At 49.4% G+C, this 24,116-nt stretch overlaps 1 protein-coding gene across 1 annotated transcript in view; it reads left to right on the top strand.

Moving 5' to 3' along the window:
- Nucleotides 1-24,116, top strand: part of LOC140394421 (cytoplasmic phosphatidylinositol transfer protein 1-like) — a 217,955-nt gene that overhangs the window by 135,717 nt on the left and 58,122 nt on the right. The window contains exon 5 of the mRNA XM_072481680.1: nt 1,975-1,982. Within this exon, the coding sequence (XP_072337781.1) occupies nt 1,975-1,982 (8 nt within the window). The remainder of the gene's footprint in view (nt 1-1,974; nt 1,983-24,116) is intronic.

Here is a 24,116-nt window from a genome sequence, read left to right as displayed (position 1 = left end):
TTCGAACTATCGTTTTCCAATTTAAACCATTATCAAGGTGGAAATTAGACTAATTGTACATGGGAGAACAGCCGTGTTTCATACATGCCCAGGATTCACAAACCTCTGCCCTTCTGAACAGCACACCAGTGTCTTCTTTAATGTGTGCCTTGCATTTTCTCCCATTTTACCCTTTGGATTTCTTTGCGTTATCGCTGTCTTTTAGGTATGAGGTGCGACTCTAGATGAGAGGTGTGTCGTATTCCGCAAGGAAGGTGCCCCAGAACTTTGTGACCAATGGAGCACTGGGGTGCAGTCTTGGTTCCTTGGGCAAACAGGGGCGCTAGTTTGCATAATTAAACCCACGGACAATAAATAAAAAGAAAGGCTGGCATCGGGTGAGAGAGTAACTTTAGTCAAGACAAAGCAGCATCTCAGATGATGCAGTGTTACTTCAACGTTGCACTGAAATATGTCAGCTTCGATTTTTGTGCTCAGGTCCCGGAGCTGAGTTTGGTGGGGCCCAGGTCACCCTCGGTGCGTGCAGTGGTGGTTTGGGGGGGGGGGGGGGGGGGGGGTTGCTGCACTATTCCCGTGGTGGGGGGGGGCGAGGCTGAAAATGGCGGCCCAATGCCGGGATTCCAACGGAATCTGGCAAGCTTTTCCCCACGCATATATTTGCATGGTTGAGGAGAGCGACTTGCACCTGGGGCGCCGCTCCCAGTGCTGGCGGAGACCAGGCCCGATTCACCACTAGCGGGAGCACAACCCCCAGAATGGTGAATCCAGACCGGGGACTCACCAGCAACTGTGAGTTGCAGAAAGACTTCCCCGACCCTTATACTCCAAACCCCTTGAAATAAGGGCCAACATTCCATTAACCTTCCTGAATACCTGCTGCACCTGTGTGCTAGTTTTCTGTGTTTCGTGCACAGGTACTTCCAAGTCTCTTTGTGTTGCAGCTTTCCGAGTTTTTATCCATTTAAATGATACTCTGTTCTTTTGTTCTCCCTTCCATAATGAACAACTCCACATTTTCCCCACATTGTACTCATTTGCCGCCTTTTTTCACACTTACTTAATCTGTCAATATCTCTTTGCAAATTGCTTGTGCCCTTCTCCCAACTGACTCCGATTTTCCTCCACTGAGGGAGATGCTAATTCCCAACAGCTGCTTCCCGAAGCCACATAGTGAATGGCAAGGGCGCCGTTTCCGATCCCTCTGATTGACCCACCACACCGGGGATTCCACCTAGCTGAGAATAAACAGGCCCCGTTTAAATTTTCTAAGGCAAAGGCCTCCTGCGTTAAACTGGAAAGGCATTGTCCTAAACATCCGGTGGCTTGTTAATGAGCCACAGTGTTCCCTGAGAAGTGGTTGGCTGCTTTTTGCCTTGGCTGCCTGGTGGGATCCTCTCCGATCCTGCGCAATATTGCTGAAAGTGTGGGCAGTGGTGGTGGGCGGATGAGGAATGGGTTTTTTAAAGGGAATCTGCTGGTTTTTTAAACAATTTTTAATTGCACTGATGACTAAAATAGATGTATGCCCTTTGTACTGAGGGAAACGCATGTGGAACACTGTTAGAATTACTTGCGAGCTAAATGCCACAAAATCTGACTTGCAGCCTTTAACGTGGGTCACGTGTTTGTTTTTCCCCGTAACTCATGCCACAGTTGACACTGGAGTGTGAAGAACGAACGTAGGCCTGTATCCTCGCTGGAAAATGCAATGCAGTTCTTTCTAAGGACCTGGTTGCTAGGCAACAGCTTTTTGTTCTTGATTCATACAAGACTGCAAAGTCCCCCAAGCACAAGATGAACTCACTTAAACCTTATTTGCTCAAGCGTTCTTATTTACTGGGCATGCTCGGTGAAATTATCTTCTGGGTAACTTTTGGAGGTGATGTCGACTTGAGGTTGTTTTAATAATTTATTCTCTTTTTTTTTCTTCCCTCATTGCCTCTCCACTGTCTCTCTTCCATCCTGTGCTCTCAGAATACACAGTGAGTACTTTCATGTATACTTAAGTCATGTAGCATTAATGGATGTGTTGGATGCCACGAAAACCCTGTACCCTTCCTCTGCCACATTTGTAGATGGGCTTTGCAAAATTTACTCGGCGCCATCGCTCTCCTGAATAAGATAGAAAAGTTTAGTCACGGCACTGTCGACTTATACAATTTAGCATGATATTAGATACATTAACGGCGTTCAAAATGCATCTCCACAAATACATGGATTGGATGGCTATGGAGGGATACGGCACTAGGAAGTGCTGAGGGTTTTGGCCAAGGGTGGTGGTATGACCGGTGCAGGCTCGGGAGGCCAAAGGGCCCGTTCCTATGCTGTATCGCCGAAGGCCCTGTCCTACTGCAAAGAGGCACAGTAGCACAGTGGTTCGACTGTTGCTTCGCAGCGTCAGGGTCCCAGGTTCAATTCCAATCTCAGGCAACTGTGCAGAGTCTTCATGTTCTCCCCGTGTCCTTATTTGCTCAAGCAAATTTGCTCCCTGGTTTCCTTCGGATGATCCGGTTTCCTCCCACAAGTCCCGAAAGACGTGTTGTGAGGTGAATTGGACATTCTGAATTCTCCCTCTGTGGACCCGAACAGGCACCGGAATGTGGTGACTAGGGGCTTTTCACAGTAACTTCATTGCTGTGTTAATGCAAGCCTACTTGTGACAAGAATAATCATAGAACTTACAGTGCTGAAGGAGGCCATTCGGCCCATCGAGTCTGCAGTGGCCCTTGGAAAGAGCACCCTACCTAAGCCCACACCTCCACCCTATCCCCGCAGCCCAGCAACCCCACTTAACCTTTTTGGACACTAAGGGCAATTTAGCATGGCCAATCCACCTAACCTGCACATCTTTGGACTGATTATTATTATTTGGAATGATTATTATTATTATTGTTCTTTGTTCTTTGATGAGATAGCAGTCGACATTTAATATGTTGACGTGTCCCATAGCCTATCTCCTCAGAACAGAGATTGTTGAAGGGAGATTGTATGACAGTGATGGGAGTAAATGAGGAAAAGGTACTTGCACTGGGAGGTAGGGTTGGTAACCCAGGAGGTTAAATACTGTAAAATAATGATTGGACTTGGTGTCATTGGCAAAAGAACCAGAGGTTGGATGAGGAGACACTTTATTTCACACAGGCGGTTGTTGTGAATTGGATTGCAGTGTGTGTGTGGTGGATGCAGGTTCAGTTGTAACTTTCAAAAGGGAGTTGGATAAATACTTGAATAGTAAACTTTACAGGGCTACAGCGAAAGAGCAAGGCGAGTGGGGCTATTTGATCAGCTCTTTCACAGAGCTATTAGCTCAAGGATGATGGACCGAATGGCCTCTCGTGCCTTGTGCTTCTATGATATCTTTGTCTGATTGTACAATATAGCTCCTGTGTGGTTGATCCTCGCTACGCTGTCATGTGGTCAGCATGATTAGTCAGTTTTTCGAAACTAGAACCTGTCACAGCAACTTAGCTCACAACGGGCTTTCTAGCTTGAGACCAAGGCTGGCATGGTGTTAACAGGAGAGGCTTCCTTCAGCAATACTACTGGGAGGTCTGGGCCTCCTGCAATGTGTCAATGTTTTCATTCATGGTGTCAGGGAGCTTACACCAGCTGCACATTGATCAGTGCCAAACAGAAGGAGGTTTGGCCTTGACGCTTGTTAATGGGATGTGGGCATTGTCGGCAAAGCCAACATTTAATGCCCGTCTCTAAATGCCCTTCAGAAGGTGAGCTCGACTTGAACCACGGCGGTTTATGTGGTTTCACGGGGAAAAAACAAGGGTCGGCATGGTGGCACAGGGGTTAGCACTGCTGCCTCACAACGCCAGGGACCCGGGTTCAATTCCGGTCTTGAGTGACTTTGTGTGGAGTTTGCACGTTCTCCCCGTGTCTGCGTGGGTTTCCTCCGGGTGCTCCGGTTTCTTCCCACAGTCTAAAGACGTGCAGGTTAGGTGGGGTTATGTGGATAGGGCAGGAGAGTGGGCCTCGGTCGTGTGCTCTTTGGGAAGGTCAGTGCAGATTCGATGGGCCGAATGGCCTACCTCTGCATAGATTAAAACATTTCCTCCCTTACCCGATTCTGCTCATGTCCTTTCCCCACCCAGCAATGCTGATTTTGTTCAGCTCTTCAGATTCAGTTGACCTATTCCTCCCTTCCCCTCCCTCCCACTCCCCCCTCCAGTGTCTCAAAGTGCCCTCAGCCCCACCATTACCTGTCAGTTTCCCTGCAAGACACACAGCTTCCTGACTGGGAACATACTGCTGTCCCTTCACTGTCTCGGGGTGATAATCCTGCAACCTGCTCCCTAACGGCAGTGTGGATGTACCTAAACCACATGAACTGCAGCAATTCAGAAAAAAACAGCAGCTCACCTTCTCGATGGCATTTAGAATTGAGCAATAAATGCTGGCCTTCTCAGCAATGCCCACATCCCGTTAACAAGTTAGCAAAAAACTATTTCTGTTTGACACTGACCTGGCATTGATAGCTGGTTAAAACTCCCTGACACCTTGAATGAAAGCAACATTGCAGGAGATCCCCTTAAGACAGCGATAAACCTTCTATAATCAGCACCACATTGGTCGTATTGCTCACAAAGCTAGAAAGTTACTAAATCTCCTTAATTAGGTCAACCTCCTTTTCTCAATCAAACAAAGGCTAATGCTGAAGGTGCAGATTACAGCAACAAATAACTTGCATCGGGGAAATAATTTTGAGCAGAAAAATATTTCCTTTAAAAAATAGTCTGGGGGCAGCACGGTGGCGCAGTGGGTTAGCCCTGCTGCCTCACGGCGCCGAGGTCCCAGGTTCGATCCCGGCTCTGGGTCACTGTCCGTGTGGAGTTTGCACATTCTCCCCGTGTTTGCATGGGTTTCGCCCCCACAACCCAAAGATGTGCAGGTTAGGTGGATTGGCCACGCTAAACTTGCCCCTTAATTGGAAAAAATTAATTGGGTACACAAAATTTAATTTTTTTAAATTTAAAAAAAATTGTCTGTACTTTTCACACGTTCTGATTGTCATTTGGAGAAGTTTCTGGTGAAGAGGTAGTGTGAAGTGTTGTGATCATTGACACTGTAGATGCTGAGAGGTGTTCTCCCCTCGTGGGAGAATCAATGGAGGCTTGGGTCATTGAATACATGCAAGGTGGAATTTGAACTCTCAATGACAGGGGGGATTATGGGGCGCAGGCAGGAAGGTGGAGTAAAGACCACCATCAGTTCAGCTATGATTTTATTGAATGGTGAAGCAGGCCCGAGGGGGGCTACTCTTCCGTTTGTGACGAAACATCAGGACGCACGGCAGGTCTCTTGTTTCTTAATGACGACATTGGCTCGATTGTTTTTATAAGGGTCTGTGACCGTGGGCCGGGATTCTCCGTTGCGAGTCAGACCCGCGACCGCAGCTAGCGAGGATGGAGAATTGGGCCGCCTGGCTCGCTGGCGGCGGGATTCCCTACTCCCACTGTTTGTCAATGGGATTTCCCATTGAAACCCACCCCACACCGCCCGGAAACCCGTTGGCGGGGGTGCGCTGCTGGTGGGACCAGAGAATCACGCCCCATCTCCACGCTTTGATCATAGACTGCTTACCATAAATATTAATACCACAGGTCAATCCGCTTTACATATATGTAACTGATTCAACTGATTTAACACGTATTGATCTAGCCTATCCATCCTATCTATCTATCCTATTTATCTATAATATCTAGCTATCCTATCTATCCTATCCTATCTATCTATCCTACTATCTATCTATACTACTTATCTGTCTGTCCTGCCTATCTATCTAATCTATCTATCTAATTTATCTATCTAATCTATCTATCTAATCTATCTATCTATCTAATCTATCTATCTATTCTATCTATCTATTCTATCTTATCTATTCTACCTTATCTATTCTATCTAATCTATATCTATCTAATCTATATCTAATCTATCTATTTTATCTATCTATCTATTCTATCTATCTATCTATTAATCTATTCTATCTATCTATCTATCTATTAATCTATTCTATCTATCTATCTATTAATCTAATCTAATCTATCTATCCTGTCAGTCTGTCTGATGGTCCCAGCATGCAATTTCTCACTGCCTACAGTTAGTCTTATTTCTTAAACCTTTAGAATAAATGCTGTCCAGCACTCTGGACTTTCTAAATCTTTTTACTTTGTTTGGTTTGTCCTTCTCATTTATGTCAGTTGTTAATCATACTTGAATCCTGACCAGCTATGGCAAACATGCGTTTACCCAGTGAAGCGTGAAGGAATTAATCCATTTGGTGCATGTCTTTTGAATGTACCCTCTTGTTTCAGGAATGCTAGCACATTAGAACTCTGAACTATCCCCATTTTGATGGAACGATCTTTGAAATTGATTCGGAATAAACTTGAATGTTCACTGAAATCCCAAAGCACGCTATTACTGAGATCGGATACAGCTACTCACTTGAATTAATACAGAGAGACCCATTCTGCACATAGTCGGAGATTGGCTTTCAGTTGGTTTTTGAACCTAATATTGAGTTTAAAAAGTTATCACAATGTCAATTGTCACAAAAAGCTCCCCAGTAATTTAAAAGCCAATGCAGAATACTGACGGAGAAATGCCATTCCAACGCTTAAAATTATTTTCTTTCCAGTGAAAGTTATTTTGAGGATTCTCAGCCTTCCGCTTGCGCTATTCGCTCTTCACCTATTAAGCTATCAAGAGAAATGGGGGTGGCAGGACTGATACGAGGAGACGTTGAGTCAGTTAGGATTATATTTAATTAGGGGGAATCTCATAGAAACTTATAAAGTTTAGACAGGGTGGATGCAGGAAGGATGTTCCCAATGCTGGGGATGTCCAGAACCAGGGGCCACAGTCTGAGGATACGGGGTAGACCATTTAGGACAGAGCTAAGGAGAAATTTCTTCACCCAGAGAGTGGTCGGCCTGTGGAATTTATTATCACAGAAAGCAGTTGAGGCGTTTTCCAGATGTGTTAGATATAGCTTTTGGGTTCAAAGGGATCAAAGGATATTGCGGGGGGGGGGGATCAGGCTACTGGGTTGGATGATTGGCCATAAGTGGTAGAGCAACGAGCTAGGTGGAGACTTAAAGGCAGGTCTATGGGTGGATGCCCTAAGTAGCGTCAATTCCTCCTCTTCATGTGCCAGGCTTAGCCTAATACAATTTAAGGTGGTCCACTGGACACACATGACGGCGGCGAGGATGAGCAAGTTTTGCGGGGTTGAAGCTAGATGTGCGAGGTGCGCGGGAACCCCAGCAAACCATGTCCACATGTTCTGGGCATGCCTGAAGCTCAGAGTGTTTTGGCAGGGGTTTGCGAAGGCAATGTCCACGGTGCTAGGAACTCGGGTGGCGCCGAGTCCAGAGGTAGCGATCTTTGGAGTGTCAGAAGCTCCGGGAGTTCAGGGAGTGAAAGAGGCCGACGTCCTGGCCTTTGCCTCCCTGGTAGCCCGGAGACGGATCCTTTTAATGTGGAGGGACTCGAAGTCCCCGAGTGTAGAGACCTGGGTTAGTGACATGGCTGGGTTTCGCAGTCTTGAGAAAATAAAGTTTGCCTTAAGAGGGTCAATGTTGGGGTTCTCTCGGAGGGGGCAGCCGTTCGTCGACTTTCTCGGGGAAAATTAAAATGTCGGCAGAAGCAGCACTCTGAAGGGGGGGCGGCGGGTGGATAGGTGTTAGATGGTTGAGGTGTGTGAAGATTGGGTCGGGTGGGGAAATGTTTATTTTACCATGTCAATGTTATTGTTATAAAAATTTTGCAAATACCTCAATAAAAATATTTTTAAAAAATTAAATAAATAAATGGCAGAGCAGGCTCAAAGGGCTGAATGGCCTACTCCTCCTATTTTCTGTTTCTATGTCTAAGATACACATTGACCACAATCTAATAAATTGACATAACAGGCTTGAGGGATTGAATGGTCTACTCTTGTCCCTGTGGACAGGAGTTCCCCAGCCCCAGTTGGCATGTTCTGTAGACTGGCTGAAGTAAATGATAAATTACAGAACATCTAATTTAAGTTTATTATTTAACAACCCTATGATTAAGATATCTGAGATAAATAAAATAATGAACCACCAACACCAATTAACTATTAAAGAGCTACTGCAAAATACGTCTGTCTCTGAGCACAGTCTACTCCCAACTCTTAGAACCAGAGTCACATGGTGTGTTAATACTGCCACCAAGTCGTTGGAGGTTGTGCATAATATTATGTACATAACTGCTTTATGCATATCATCATACCAGTTGGCAGACATGGAGGTGGGGTTGCTGGGAATATAGTAGGGAGATACATCAGGCTTGTTCCCCTTTACATTCCTGCTGCCAAGGAAGGTTCCCAGAGGCATGTCAGGGTACAGATCGACTGCCCGTTGAATGGAGGTGAGCAGCCGATTTAAATAATAAAAGGCCCCATTAGGGGCAATTTAGAGGTCCACCCAGCAACTGGAAAGCAGCACTGCTGCTGGGTGAGGTGACTAGCTCCTGAATGATGGTGGCCTCCCTGCAGAAGGGCCCAATCCCATAATGAGGGGGCCGCCAGCAGCAAAGGCCGGACCCTAGCCCAAACACTGTTGCTGGAGGGATTTCCCTTCTGCTCAGAGGGGCCTGCCTTCTTCACCCCTCTGAATTTATGGTTTAGACTTATGCCGTCAAGGGCACCTCCATTGTGGGATGCCCCATGAGGCCGCTTACCTGCCTCAGCAGTGCCCACTTCTCCTGGTCCGGGTTGTCCACTCGCCACCCTGAATAGGATGGTGAACCTGGAGACGGCCAACTAGGAGCCGGCTCCAGTAAACTAGCCCCCCTCAAGCCTGGCTCCTGCCAAGGGCAGACAGTCAGTTGTTCCTGACAGATGGCCCTGAAACCCATGGGAAAACCCTGCGCAACGTTTACACAAACCAACAGTCCTCTGAGGCACGATCCAGGGTACGACCTCCAGTTTGAGACTCACTTCTATTACTGATGCACTGAAGATAATTGGAAAAGTTCCCTTCATTAAATGCCTAACACCCAATTTGATGGAGAATTGAGTTGACTGTGTAGCAATTGAACGTTGCTGAAGTCCATCGATTTTTGATAAACAATTTTAATGAGGTATTTTTGGCATTACAAACAGCAACAGTATAAAAAACAATGTAGAAAGAACAATAGACATAGTGCAATCACCGACTCCCATCCCACCAAGACCCGCCTAATTGACCCCCTATTCTACACTACCCTAACCCCCCCTCCCGCTACTGACGATTAATTCTCCGCGAAGAAGTCGATGAACGGTCGCCACCTCCGGGTGAACCCTAACAAGACCCTCTCAAGGCAAACTTAATCTTCCCTAGGCTGAGAAAACTCACCATGTCAGTCAGCCAGGTCTCCGACTTCGGGGGCTTTGAGTCCCTCCAAGCTAATAGTATCCGTCTCCGGGCTACCAGGGAAGCAGAGGCCAGAACATCTGCCTCTTTCTCCTCCTGGATTCCCGGGTCTTCCAACACCCCAAAAATCGCCACCTCTGGACTCATCGCCACCCTTGTTTTCAATACTCTGGACATGACGCCCGTAAACCTCAGTCAATATCCCCGAAGTTTTGGACAGGCCCAGAACATGTCAACATGGTTCGCTGCTCCTCCTGCACATTTTACACACCTGTCCTCCACCCCAAAGAACCTACTCATCCGGGCCACTGTCAGGTGGGCCCGGTGGACCACCTTGAATTGGATCAAGCTGAGCCTGGCGCATGTTGCAGTCGCGTTGCCTCTGCTAAACGCGTCTGCCCATAAGCCATCCTCTATCTCACCACTAAGCTCCTCCTCCCACTTACGCTTCAGCTCCTCGGTCTGCATCTCCTCCGCCCCCATGAGTTCTTTGTAGATGTCCGAGATGCTCCCCTCTCCCACCTATCCCCTAGACACTACCCTATCCTGGATCCCCCTTAGTGGCAGGAGTGGGAAGGAAGATACCTGCCTGCGCAGAAAGTCCCGCACCTGTAAATATCTAAATTCGTTCCCCCTTGCCTACCCAAACATCTCCTCCAGCGCCCTCATGCTAGGGAAGCTTCCCTCTAAAAACAAGTCCCCCATCTTCTCAATTCCCGCCCTTCGCCATACTCTGAACCCCCCATCCAAGCTCCCCGGGGCAAACCGATGATTGTCACATATTGGGGACCAGACCGATGCTCCCACTGCTCCAGGTACCTTCTCCACTGACCCCACATTCTCAGGGCCGCCACCACTACGGGTCTGGTGGAGTACCTCGCCGGTGGGAACGGCAGTGGTGCCGTTATCAACGTCCCCAGACTGGTGCTCCTACACGAAGCTGCCTCCATCTGCTCCCAAACCGCCCCCGCCCCCACCACCCACTTCCTTATCATGGCCAGGTTAGCCGCCCAGTAATAATTACTAAAATTCGGCCGCGCAAGCCCCATCTCCCCCGATTCTGCTCGAGCATCACCTTCTTCACTCGCGGGGACTTATCCGCCCACACAAAGCCCAGGATGATTTTATTAACCCTCTTAAAAAAGGACCGCAGGATAAAAATTGGGAGACACTGACATCTCGGTAAGACCGTTATTTTGACCGTCCGCACTCTCTCAGCTAACGACAGCGGGAGCGCATCCCATCTCCGGAACTCGACCCTCATCTATTCAACCAACCGGGACAAGTTCAACTTGTGTAACTGGCCCCAGTCGCCCGCCAGTTGTATCCCTAAGTACCTGAAACTGTCCCCTATTAACCTAAACGGCTGCTCCCTCAGCCGACCCTCCTGACCCCTCGTCTAGACTACACACTCTTTGTCATATTCAGTTTATACCCCGAAATCCGGCCAAATTCCCCCAAAATCGCCATAATTTCGCCCATCCCTGCCCCTGGATCCTTTTCATAGAATTTTTTTTACAGTGCAGAAGGAGGCCATTCGGCCCATCGAGTCTGCACCGGCTCATGGAAAGAGCACCCTACCCAAGGTCAACACCTCCACCCTATCCCCATAACCCAGTAACCTCACCCAACACTAAGGGCAATTTTGGACACTAAGGGCAATTTATCATGGCCTTATTTGCATTTGACAGCGGCTCTATAACTAACGCAAACAACAGTGGGGAGAGGGGGCACCCCTGTCTTGTCCCCCGGTACAGTCTAAAATAGTCCAAGGTCGTCCTATCCGCCCTTACACGAGCCTCCGGGGCCTGGTACAACAGCCTGACCCCGTCAATAAAGCCCTTACCGAACCCAAATCGTCCCAGCACCTCCCATAATAGTCCCACTCCACCCGGTCGAACGCCTTTTCCGCATCCATTTGCCACAACTACCTCAACCTCCCTACTCTCCGGGGGCATCGTGAGCACTTTGAGCAGCTTTCTTATATTGGCCACCAACTGCCTGCTCTTGATAAACCCGGTTTGATCCTCCATAATCACATCCGGCACACAATCTCAATCCTGGAGGCCACAATTTTGGCGCCCACATTGAGCAGCGAGATCGGCCTATATGACCCGCATAGCTCCAGGTTCTTGTCCCACTTCAATATCAACGAAATAATGGCCTGCAACATTGTCGGGACGGCACCCCTCTGTGTCTTGCCTCATTGAAAACCTTGACCAACAACAGCCCTAACATCCCAGAGAACTTTTTATAGAACTCCACTGGGTACCCGTCCAGTCCCAGGGTTTTACCCGACTGCATGGTCTTCAAGCCCTCGACTATTTCTTCGGCCCTAATCGGGGCCCCCAGCCCATCTACCAGCTCCCTACCGACCCTTGGGAAGGTCAGTCCGTCCAAAAAGCATCTCATCCCCTCTGGCCCCGTGGGGGGATCCGAGCAATAGAGCCTACTGTAAAAGTCCCTGAACACCCTGTTGAGCCCTGCCGAGGCCCTTACCAAGTTCCCATCCCCATCAGCCACCCTCTCTATTTCCCTGGCCGCCTCCCTCTTCCTAAGCTGCTGTACAAGCATTCTGCTGGCCTTCTCCCCATGTTCGTAAAACGCCCCCCTCGTCTTTCTAAGCTGCTCCATTGCCTTACCTGTGGACACCACCCCAAAACTCAGCCTTCAGCCTCCGACGTTCCCTGAAGAGTTCCACCCCCGGGGTCACCGCATACTTCCTGTCTATCTGTAAGATCTCCTTAACCAGTCGGTCCGTTTCTGCCCTATCCGTCCTGTCCCTATGCGCCCGGATCGAAATCAGCTCCCCTCTCACCACTGCCTTCAGCGCCTCCCAGACCACCGCTGCTGAGACTTCCCCCGTGTCATAAAACTGCAGGTAATTCTGCATGCACTTCCTCAGCCTCTCGCACACCGCCTCGTCCGCCAACAACCCCACCTCTAACCTCCATTGCGGGTGCTGGAAGCTCTCCTCACTAACCTGCAGTTCCACCCAGTGTGGGGCATGATCCAAAATAGTGATGGCCGAGTCCCCCGTGTCCACCACCCCCACCAGCAAATCCCTGCTCAAAATCAAAAAGTTTATCCGGGAATAAACCTTGTGAACATGCGAATAAAAAGAAAACTCCTTCCCCGTCGGCTGCCTAAACCTCCAAGGGTCGACCCCCCCGATCTGCTCCATAGACCCTATCAGTTCCTTTGTCATTGCTGGCACCCTCCCCGTTTTTGAACACGACCAGTCCAGGCCGGGGTCGATGACTATATTAAAATCCCCCCCATAACCAGCTTGTGCGAGTCCAGGTCAGGTATCTTCCCCAGCAACCGCTTTATAAATTCCACGTCATCCCAATTTGGCGCATACACATTAACCAAGACTACCTTCTTCCCCCCCAGCTTACCGCTAACCATGACATATCAGCCCCCCCGTCCGTCCGAGACTATACAGCCCACCTGAAATTGCACCCGCTTGTTGATCAAAATCGCAAGCTGAAGTCCATCGATAATATGATCTTCGTTAATGACTTTAGCTGGGCCCTAACAAGTAAACATCAGCTATTTCCCAACCTTTTCTCTGGCTTCTTTGCTCGGTAGCACAAGTGGCTAGCACTGTGGCTTCTCAGCGCCAGGGTCCAATTTCGATTCCCCGCTGGGTCACTGTCTGTGCAGAGTCTGCACGTTCTCCCTGTGTCTGCATGGGTTTCCTCCGGGTGCTCCGGTTTCCTTCTACAATCCAAAAACGCGCTGTTAGGTGAATTGGCCGTGCTAAATTGCCCTTGGTGTCCAAAAAGGTTAGATGGGGTTATTGGGTTACAGGGATAGGGTGGAAGTGAGGGCTTAAGCGGTTGGTGCAGACTCGATGGGCCGAATGGCCTCCTTCCGCACTGTATGCTCTATGTTCTATGTTCTGATCTTTTGCTCGCATTGGGAAGTCTGTCTGGATCAATAATCCTTTGTACTCTATTCCAACTTTGTGCCACATTTCTGATCCAGGCAAGTGGAGAGAATATTCCATTACACTCCCGACTTTGCCTTGTAGATGGTGGGCAGGCTTTGGGGAGTCAGGAGGTGAGTTATTCACTGCGGGATTCCTAGCTTCTCCTCTTGTAGCCGCAGTATTTATTTGGCTAGTTCAGTTAAAGTTTTTAGTCAACAGTAACTCCAAGGATGTTGATTGTGGGGGATTTAGTGATGGTAATACCATTAAATGTCAAGGGCGATGGTTAGATCTTCTCTTCTTGGAAATGGTCATTGCCTGACACTTGTGCGGCACAAATGTAACTTGCCACATGTCAGCCCAAGCGTGGATACTGTTCAGGTCTTGCTGCATTTGGACCTGGATTGCTTCAGTAAATGATGATCGCGAATGGTGCTGAACATTCTGCAGCTATCTGCAAACATACCCACTACTGACCGTATGATGGAAAGAAGGTCGCTGATGAAGCAGCTGAAGATACCCTGAGGAACTCCTGCAGTGATGTCCTGATGCTGAGGTGACTGATCTCCAACAACCACAACCATCTCCCTTTGTGCCAGGTGTGACTCCAATGAGCAGAGTTTTCCCTTGATTCCAGTTTTACTCAGGCTCCTTGATGCCACACTCAGTCAAACGTGGCCTTGATGTCGAGGGCAGTCGCTCTCATCTCACTCTTTTCACTTCAACTCTTTTGTCCATGTTTGAACCAAGGCTGTAAAGAGGTCAGGAACTGAGTGGTCCTGGCAGAACCCAAACCAAGCAGGTTATTGCTGAACAAGTGCTGCTTGATGGCACCAATGATGACCGATGCCAAGGTCGATGCCGGGTGATCTGTCTGGTTTCATTCCTCTGAGGGTTTTTAGCAGTTTGATACAACTGAGTGGCTTCCTAGGCCATTTCAGAGTTGAGAGTCAACCGCATTGCTGCAAGTCTGGAGTCACATGTAGGCCAGACCAGGTAAGGACGGCAGATTTCCTTCCCCATTGGGACATTAGCGAACCAGATGGGTGTTTATGACAATCAGCAATGCTTTCATGGTCATCATTGGACTTTTTGTCCCAGATTTCTTTTGTTGAGCTTAAACGCCGCCATCTTCCATGGTGCGATTCGATCCTGGGTCCCCGCATCATTACCTTGGGTCTCAGGGTTACCAGTCCAGTGACAATAGCGCTACACATGGGGAAATCTGGATGTTTTTCCATGGAGGGAGTGGAATGGACAGGTCATTCACGGGTGGATAGGGAACCAATGAGCCGACTCGGGAGAGCAAGTCACCTGCTTAGAAATCTTGATCATAAGATGGATGCTAGGCGAAGAGCAAATGGGCTGTTGGAGAAAAAAAAATAGTCTGCTCGTCATGGATGAATAGTGAAATATTATCCACTTCTCGCTCGTTAATAAAATGCAGGAAGATGCCTGAAGGGAATTAATTATTTATCTCCTTGACGGAGAGCATTGTCATCACTTCATTGCAACATAAATTCACACACTCTCGGGGAGAGAATGTTGGCATTGCGAGTCGATCACATTGACACCTCCATTTTGAGCCAAAGATGAGGTATAAATGGAAGACTTATTGTTTGTTTCATACAGCTGACATTCTGCAAGCAAATGTTTCTGCTGTTGACTATCCGGGAGCACAGTAAAGTGTCCAAGGTGTTCTGCTGATGTGAAGTCCTTTGGCTACCTTGGAAGGCCATGTAGTACGCTGGTGCAACAATCATGGCCATTTTCTTTTCAAAAAGGGACAATTCAGGAAAAGGAAATGGAAAATAATTCCTTTGAAATGAAATGAAAATCACTTATTGTCACGAGTAGGCTTCAATGAAGTTTCTGTGAAAAGCCCCTAGTCGCCACATTCCGGCGCCTGTTCGGGGAGGCTGGTACGGGAATCAAACCGTGCTGCTGGCCTGCCTTGGTCTGTTTTAAAAGCCAGAGATTTATCCTAGTGTGCTAAGCTAACAATGTTGAGATTCGACTTTCCCCTGAGAGCCACGGTTTGGCTGTTCCATCCTCTGTACGGGGTCCATGTTTAAAATGGGTTCTAATGACATATTTTTGTTTTGCATGTTTGGTAAATTAGGGATGTTCCCTGAAGACTGCCGCTGCCATTTTCATTTCATCGCCGTTACCGAGCACATTCAGTCCATTCTCAAAGCAAACTGCGCCCCGCCTCCACCCCGCTTCCCATTTCCCTCACGCCTGGTCCCTATTCCCAGAAATTCCCACATGCTCCACATGCCCAGCCTTCCCGCTCGTCAACTCTCTCACTCACCGCCTCCCTCTCCGATCTTTTTTTTATTCGTCCATGGAATATGGCATTTAGTGCCCACCCTGAGGGCATTTAAGAGTCAACCACATTGCTGTCGGCATGGAGTCACATGTAGGCCAGACCAGGTAAGGATGGCAGATTTCATGGGATTTTACGTTATAAAGCATTGTGCAGTTTAAGCAAACTGACTGCAGAATCGTGAAAAAACAAGAGGCGGGATTCTCTCAACGGCGGCTAAGTGTCGACGCCAGAGTAAAAACGGGAGTGTTTTACTCCGGCGTCGCCGCCCGTTCCAGACCGCATTCTGCGGCCCACAGGGGGCTAGGACGCTGCTGGAGCAGCCTCCGCCGCCCCAGCTGCCGATCCTGGCGTGAACCCACGCTGTGGGGTCCGGCGCCAACTAGCGCATGCACAGTGGCCTTCTTCCCCGCGGCGGCCCCAACGCCAAATGGCGCAGGGCTACAGGAGCCGGCGCAGAGGAAAGGAGGCCGGGGGGCAGAGAGGCGGCTCGCCGATTGGTGGGCCCAGATCGCGGGCCAGGCCACTATGGAGCCCCCTCCCGGGGTCGGTCCCCCCCCCACCCCCCCCACAGGCCGCACCCGGACCCATCAACCCCGCCGGCCCAGAGCATGTTAAACCGGCGCTGGCGGGACTCGGCTTTTTATTGACGGCCACTCGACCCGTCCGGGCCGGAGAATCGGTGCGCGGGCCCGTCCCGGGCCGGAGAGTCGCCGCATACCCCGACCGGCGCTGCGCCTACCACCCTGTCGCCGATGGCGCCGGTTCTCCGCATTGCGGAGAATTGCATCGGGGCGGCGGGGTGCGATTCACACGGCGCCGATTCTCTGACCTGGAGGGGCGGCCAGAGAATTCCGCCCAAGGTTCCTCTTTCCAGCAACATCGAAGCTGTGTAAACGCTCAAGGACCAGCTTGGCCTGGAATCCCCGTCGTGAGTCTGCCCCACGACCGCTGCTAGCGAGGACGCAGAGTTTGGCGTGCTGTTCGCTGGCGGCAGGGTCCACTACTCCCGCCGTTTGCCAGTGAGATTTCCCGTTGTAACCACGCCTCTGGGAAACACACCGACAGTGGTGCGGTATCGGTGGCACCAGAGAGTCACGACGGCCGGGGAATTCCGCCCTTAACTACAAGGAACAAACTATTTAACGTGAATTATGAAGACCAGTGTTCCAGATCTCTGCCCTATCCGTAGCCTCGGCACCTCAGCACCGTGGCTTAACGGTCTTGCACTGCTGCTCCAGCTCCTGGCTGCAGTCCCTCTCTCCTCGCTCCATGAGGTTTCCCAGACTTAGGAGTGCTGCCAGTCGCCCTAACTAGCCCCCCAATTCTCCTTCCTGAGCTGTCGTCAGGGGCGTCGAGCTGGCCTATTCATGGCCCTGGCTTCTTCCAGACTGCCACTCACAGCTCCTGGACCCTTGCTGCTTTGCCCCTCTCCTGCTCTTGCCCCTCAGCTTGCTAAAGACATTGCTCCCTTCAGCAAGGGAACAACCAGCTCCCCTGCGCGGTACTCTCCCCCACCATTGCAACCAGAGGCCCTGCTAGAATAACATGTTTAAAGGACTTGACAGGGTAGTTCGGGAGAAACTATTTCCTCTGGTAGCAAAGCTAGGTTATTCAGAGGTGCTATCAGGAAGCACGTCTTCACAAAAAGTGTGCTGGAAATCAAAAATGCCAGGTCAATTGAAAATTGCAAAGCTGAGATTAATAGATTTTTGTTTGTCAAGGGTATTAAGTTAAAGATGTGGATCCAAGGTGGGTAAGTGAAATGAAAGTACAGGAAATTGAGCGACAGGGTAGGATGGAGGGTCCGAATGAATGGCCTCTTTCTGTTCCGGCATTCCTACTAATGTCAAACAAGAAATATATTACACATTATTAAAGTGTTCTGGCTTTAACGTGATTCATCATTAAGTAGTCGTACTGACAATACTGAGTTATGTGGCCAGCTACTGTTGCTTCAGAACGCCAGGGTCCCATGTTCGATTCCCAGCTTGGGTCACTGTCTGTGCGGAGTCTGCAAGTTCTCCCCGTGGGTTTCCTCCGGGCGCTCCGGTTTCCTCCCACAAGTCCCGAAAGACGTGCTTGTTAGGTGAATTGGACATTCTGAATTCTCCCTCCGTGTACCCGAACAGGCGCCGGAATGTAGCGGCTAGGGGCTTTTCACAGTAACTTCATTGCAGTGTTAATGTAAGCCTACTTGTGGCACGAATAAAGGTAAAGATTATGTTTGAATCCAACTAATATTGATGGAATAAAAATATCCCAGGCGGGATTCTCCGTTGCGCCAGCAGTAACGCACCAACGCCCGTGGGTTTCCTGGCAGCGCGGGGTGACCCCAATGGGAAATCCCATTGGCAAGTTGCGGGAACGGAGAATCTCGCTGCCGGTGAGCGTGCCCTGTCGAGGAAACCGTGGCTGGCGGGCCAGAGAATCCAGCACCCCATTTCTGTCTTCAGTAAGTAAATTGATTTCCGCTGGCTCCCTCTATTCAGTAGACTTAGTTCAGTTCTCGTTGGCACAAACTTTATCAAACATAAATTTAAAGTACCCAATTTATTCTCTTCCAAATATTGGGCAATTTAGCGTGGCCAATCCACCCACCCTGCACATCTTTCTGGGGGTGTGACCCACACAAACACGGGGGGGGGGGGGTGCAAACTCCACACGGACAGTGACCTGGGGCCAGGATCGAACCCGGGTCCTCAGCGGCGTGAGGCGGCAGTGCTAACCACTGCGCCGCGGTGCCGCCTGCATTGGCACAAACTTGACAATTAATGAGGAAAAGATGGATGCCATCATTGTTAGCTGAGCTTTAAACGTGTAAACGATGCCTTTTTGGGGCGAGGTCTGTTCTCCGGATTGAGCAAAATAACTTTATCCCTGGATCAATCAATCCTCCAGCCAATGCAGGAGTGATTGTCACAGACGTTGAACAAAAACTGCTTGAATCTCTAGTAATAATAAACCTTACCTTGCTGAGTTCGTACCCTCCACCAAAGAGATTCTTTGACATGTAAAGAGCAATTGAGCTTGTGTTCATTGTCTCCGGGTATATTTTTAGGAGAAGTGGGTAGTTGCTCTGATAATTGCTCTTTGTCCATCAAAAGGAAAGATATTTCTCCGAGCAAGCTCATGCAGAAATGACAACCCTGTATTTACAGCCGATGTCAACTGTGTCGCTTGTACCAAAAGAGACTTGCTCCCCAAGTCACAACTCACAATGGCCCTCCAGTTTAATATGTACACGGAGGGGTATCGAGCTTCAACAGCCCAGCTTATTTTGCAACAAAAACAGAAAGTGCTGGAAAAACTCAGCAGGTCAGGCAGCGCCTGTGGCGAGCCACACAAACTCGAAACGTTAACTCTGTTTCTCTCTCCACAGGTGTTGCCAGACCTGCTGAGTTTTTCCAGCACTTTCTGCTTTTGTTTCCGATTTCCAGCGCCCACAGTATTTTGCAGATTATTTTGCTTTAGTTATAATGCCTTGACAGTAATTTAAGTAGTAGCATCTGCGTTGAAAGGTATTTTGTGTCAAATCCACTCATAAACTCATCATTAACATCCAAAAAACTAGGTTTGTCGCCTTCCCAACAGATGCTAACGTGTTTGGTGTGAAAATAGCCTTGGTGAGCAACAGTTAATGAAGTGTGAAGCGACAAGCTTCATTATTTAGCAGCTACCTGTGAATGCTGCCTGGACGTTATCACAAGGTATCCACGATGCACATTGGGCGCGATCGAACGGCCTCGCGCATCTGACGCACCAGCCCTTGGAAAGCGCACCCTACTTAAGCCCACGCCTCCACTCATCTCTGTAACCCAACCTGACCTTTGGACAAGGGGCAATTTATCATGGCCAATCCACTAACCTGCACATCTTTGGACTGTGGGAAGAAACTGGAGCACCCGGAGGAAACCCACGCAGACACGAGGAGAACGTGCAGACTCCGCACAGACAGTGACCCAAGCCGGAATTGAACCTGGGACCTTGGCGCTAACCAATGTGCCACCGTGCCGCAAGATATCACGATCTCAGATTAACATATTTAAATGAGCCATTTGGTTTATTTAAATATGTTGGTGCCTGATTCTCCTGCGGCCTGGAAACGAATGTCTGCATCTGGGATACCTCGCCATGGCGCTGTTTAGCACTGGTCCAAACAAACGTGGACCCCCAGGGCAGCATGGTGGCGCAGTGGTAGTACTGCAGTCTCACGGCGCCGAGGTCCCAGGTTCGATCCCGGCTCTGGGTCACTGTCCGTGTGGAGTTTGCACATTCTCCCCGTGTTTGCGTGGGTTTCGCCCCCACAACCCAAAGATGTGCAGGGTAGGCGGATTGAACACGCTAAATTGCCCCTTAATTGGAAAATGAATTGGGTACTCTAAATTTAAAAAACAAACAAACGCAGACCAGGCGTAACGGCACCTAGGGGGTCTCACAGGCCATAGGGGGCTCCCGATGGTCGGGCACTGGGCAGACGGGTACACTGGCACTTGTGTCACCCAGGCACCCAGATGGTGCTAGCAGGACCACTGCAAGGATGCCAGGCTGGCAATGACAAGGTACCCAGGTCCCAGGTTGCCCATGCCATGGATCGGATTGGGGTGCCCAGCCCTGCCCTTAAGAGGTGGGGTGAGGGGGGACTCGAGGCCTGCCTAAAAGCTAAGTTGGGATTGTCTGGAGGCTGCGGTGGGGTGGCTGAGGGGCTCTAGAGAATGGGAGGGCATTTAAAAATGGCGCCCCAAACTTCCTGCATTGACGAGCTGAGCTTCTCACTGCAGCAAATGAGGTAAGTGCGGATTCGGCCGGGCATTCCTTGCCGAAGCCAAACAAAAGTCCCGACCTTGGGTGACTGTGTGGACTCTGCACGGTCACCCAATGTCTGCGTGGGTTTCCTCCGGGTGCTCCGGTTTCCTCCCACAGCCCAAAGATGCGCAGGTTAGGTGGATTTACCACACTAAATTGCCCCTTAGTGTCCAAAAGGTTAGGTGGGGTTACGGGAAAGGGGTGTGAGTGTGGGCCGAGGTAGGGTTAGCGCTGACTCGATGGGCTGAATGGCCTACTTCTTCACTGTAGGGATTATAATGAAGTTTAAACAATCAGTTAGAACCGAGTATACTAGAGCAAGGAAAGGCTTAAATTAATTGTGTCCCTGCCCGGCCTGGAGATATCTCCTCCATTCATCAGGGCTATTAATTTGGGTCAAATTGGAATCAGAAGACAGTTTGGATTTATGGATACACCACAGATACCGAATTGAATCAATCCATAGTAAGTACGTAATGGAAGTCACATGGGCAGTGACGAATTGCTGGTTGCCCTTTCAGGCCATCGAGGCGAATGTAGACAAACATCGCCAGCTGTCATTGAGTGCTTTACACTGAATGGTTCAATCTAGGATCAAAAGAATTGAATGGTAGGAGAATGAAAGTGAATGCCACTTCACCTTTCTCTATATTCACCAAAGCTCAAAAGGTAAATGTTCTTCTACGGTACAAGTCTGGCAGCTGCGAGATCGTGCCTGGCGAACTCTCCATTACCAACTCTTTTTAAACCTCTTTCTCCAACGTTAAAACTCGCATTTTTTTCTTGAAACAAATTAATGCAAAAAGCTTCTTCCTGCAACAGAATAATTCTGTAATCGAAATAGAGGAAATAGGGTAAGGAGTGGCGCTGCTTTTCGGGCGCAGTGTGGCCGGGAGATTGTGCTCTACGCTTCGAGTCCATATGACCCATCCACAGAGTTATAGCGATATTGGAGATCCGAGAAACAGCTGTTTGACGGTCAAGAATCTTCTCAATAGTGTAGCTAAGAGCCTGCTCTCTGACTGAAGGGGGAGGTAGAGTATCTCAAGGATGGACAGGTCAGGCAGCGGTCTGGCTTTGGGCCATTTGGAATCAGGAAGTCAGGTGATCAAGCCTTCCTCAATGTGTCCAACCAAAGTTGGCAACCCGAGGAGCACATGACACTTTGCTGCAAAGACGATGCAACCTTCTCACTACCACTGCTGTGGTACTTCGCATTATGGCTGCAGCCATCTTGGGAGGTCAATTGGCGCAAGCCATCCATCACACAGTGAACCTGCAATCTCAGCTGTGCGTTGATGCAGGGTCTTTGGTGGTTTCCCAATATGAGTAGGGAAAATCTGTGGGAGTGTCATTCCACAACGTTCCGAGATGTTGGGACCAGACAGGGAATTGTAATTCCCCCGCACGGTAATCCAGTTGGGAGAGAAGGACTGGAATCCTACGACTGTTGGGATTCTCTTTACCCGCTGACAGGGTACTCCCGCCCGTGAGTTTCCCGGCAGTGTGGGGTGGCTTCGATGGGGCCTCCCATTCACAAACAGTGGGAAGAGAGTATCCCGCCACCAGCGAACAGCGCTGCTGAGGAACACGCGGCTGGTGCACCGGAGAATCCCGCCCATGTTAAAAGAAAGGAGAGGAAATGGGGCACATTGATGACCCTTGCCATTTGTGAAGAAGATGTAGTTAGATCTGCATTTACTTTAGCTAGTTTCAAAGTAGCATCAGCATCCCACCAACCACAACCGCCTTGTGTCTCCCCCAGTGCAGCGTCACCAAGTAATGTTCCAATTTGTAAAGATTCCGGAAATCGTGACTGACTGGCACAATTCGCAGATGGCGGGCGATGGGACAAGCCGCTTTGTGAGACATGGTGGTTTTGGCAGTGATACAGGCTATCCACAAATGACGCATTTTGGTTGCCATGGTGAACCTCTGATTGAAAGGCGCAGTCCTGGTTCCTGAATCCTGTCGGTGCTATAATTAGAAAGCCTTCCTTTTGTTAAGCTTTGCAGAGTCATTTGGAAACCAAGAAGTCTATCTCCAGTCCCAATAATTTAGTGAATACCTGTGTCAGTGGTATCAGTCTTGTGCTCGGGAGGTGGAATTATTTGCGCTGCTTGTCCCTCTCCCCTCCCTGTTGGCAGTCTCTGCTGATTGTCCTTTTTTATCCCCACTTTCCCTGCAACACGGCTGTTCGAAAAATAATGCTCTGTCAGGCGGCAGAATTGCAAACCTGTCAGCATGGTTCTGTGTTGAATGCTGCAGTTGTCAGTTGTTTAGATGGCTGATGCATTTACAGGGGAATATCATGGATGCTGTATATTATAGTCAGATAAATCTCTGTTACTGTCTGTCAAATCATACGATTGGATTGGGGGAATCTTGCTACCCATCACTGTCTGACGTGACACTCTTTTCGTCAGCAAAATAATTAGAAGTGGATTTTGTCTTCGCCCGTGTGAGTGTGACCTTAGCTGGAAAGTATGGCAAGAACGAACCTCTCCCATTCACTGCTCTGTAGCACCGGAAAATGGCACAGGCCAGGCAGCTGGACCGTTTCACCATTCAGTAGGATCCCAACTCGGTTCCATATCCCTTGATGCCCTTAGCTATCAAAAGCTATCAATGATCTCGATAGCAGGGCGACAAACCTTTGAAAAGAACATAATGGGGACACTTTGGCAAGGGGGCAGTAAGAGAAAGGGGGTGGGTGGGATTGTTGGTGGCACTGTGGGAGCATGGGGGAAACAAAAGACAACAACACACACACACGCAAAGATGAGTTCAGCAGATGAAGCATGCACATAGATTTTTAGTAGAGTAACAAGATACATGTTCTTGACCGGTTCTTTAAGGTCAAAAGCATTACAGGCTTGGAGGATTTTCTTTCTTGGCTCTTAGAAGACGTTGGAAGTTTCTAGGCTTTTCCAACATGGTTCTGGCGGAGCTTCTGTTGAAGAGAAATGTAGGGCGAGATCTAATGGCCTCGTCGCGCCTGACTCAGTGACGCATCGAGGCCGTACCCGTGAGAGTTGCAACGCTCGGACAAGGTCTCGCGAGACGTCACGATCTGGATCTCACTCTCGCTGGGTGAGATCCAGGTTAACATCCAGGGCAGCACGGTAGCATTGTGGATAGCACAACTGCTTCACAGCTCCAGGGTCCCAGGTTTGATTCCGGCTTGGGTCACTGTCTGTGCGGAGTCTGCACATCCTCCCTGTGTGTGCGTGGGTTTCCTCCGAGTGCTCCGGTTTCCTCCCACAGTCCAAAGATGTGCAGGTTAGGTGGATTGGCCATGATAAATTGCCCTTAGTGTCCAAAATTGCCCTTAGTGTTGGGTGGGGTTACTGGGTTATGGGGATAGGGTGGAGGTGTTGACCTTGGGTAGGGTGCTCTTTCCAAGAGCTGGTGCAGACTCGATGGGCTGAATGGCCTCCTTCTGCACTGTAAATTCTATGATAATCTATGATTAACATATTTAAGTGAGCCTAAATCTCATTTAAATATGTCTGTGCCAGACTCTCCCATGGCCCAGGAACTAACGCCCATGCCTGGGCGACCTCGCCATGGCATCGGGTGCCAGGGTGGCACTGCCAAGCTGGCAGGGGCACTGCCAGAATGCCAGGCTGGCAGTGCCAGATTTCCAATG

The sequence above is a fragment of the Scyliorhinus torazame genome, chromosome 17, assembly GCF_047496885.1.
Source record: "Scyliorhinus torazame isolate Kashiwa2021f chromosome 17, sScyTor2.1, whole genome shotgun sequence".
Lineage (NCBI taxonomy): Eukaryota > Metazoa > Chordata > Chondrichthyes > Carcharhiniformes > Scyliorhinidae > Scyliorhinus > Scyliorhinus torazame.
The sequence above is the reverse complement of the archived record's forward strand: the minus strand, read 5'-3'. Positions and strand labels throughout refer to the sequence as shown.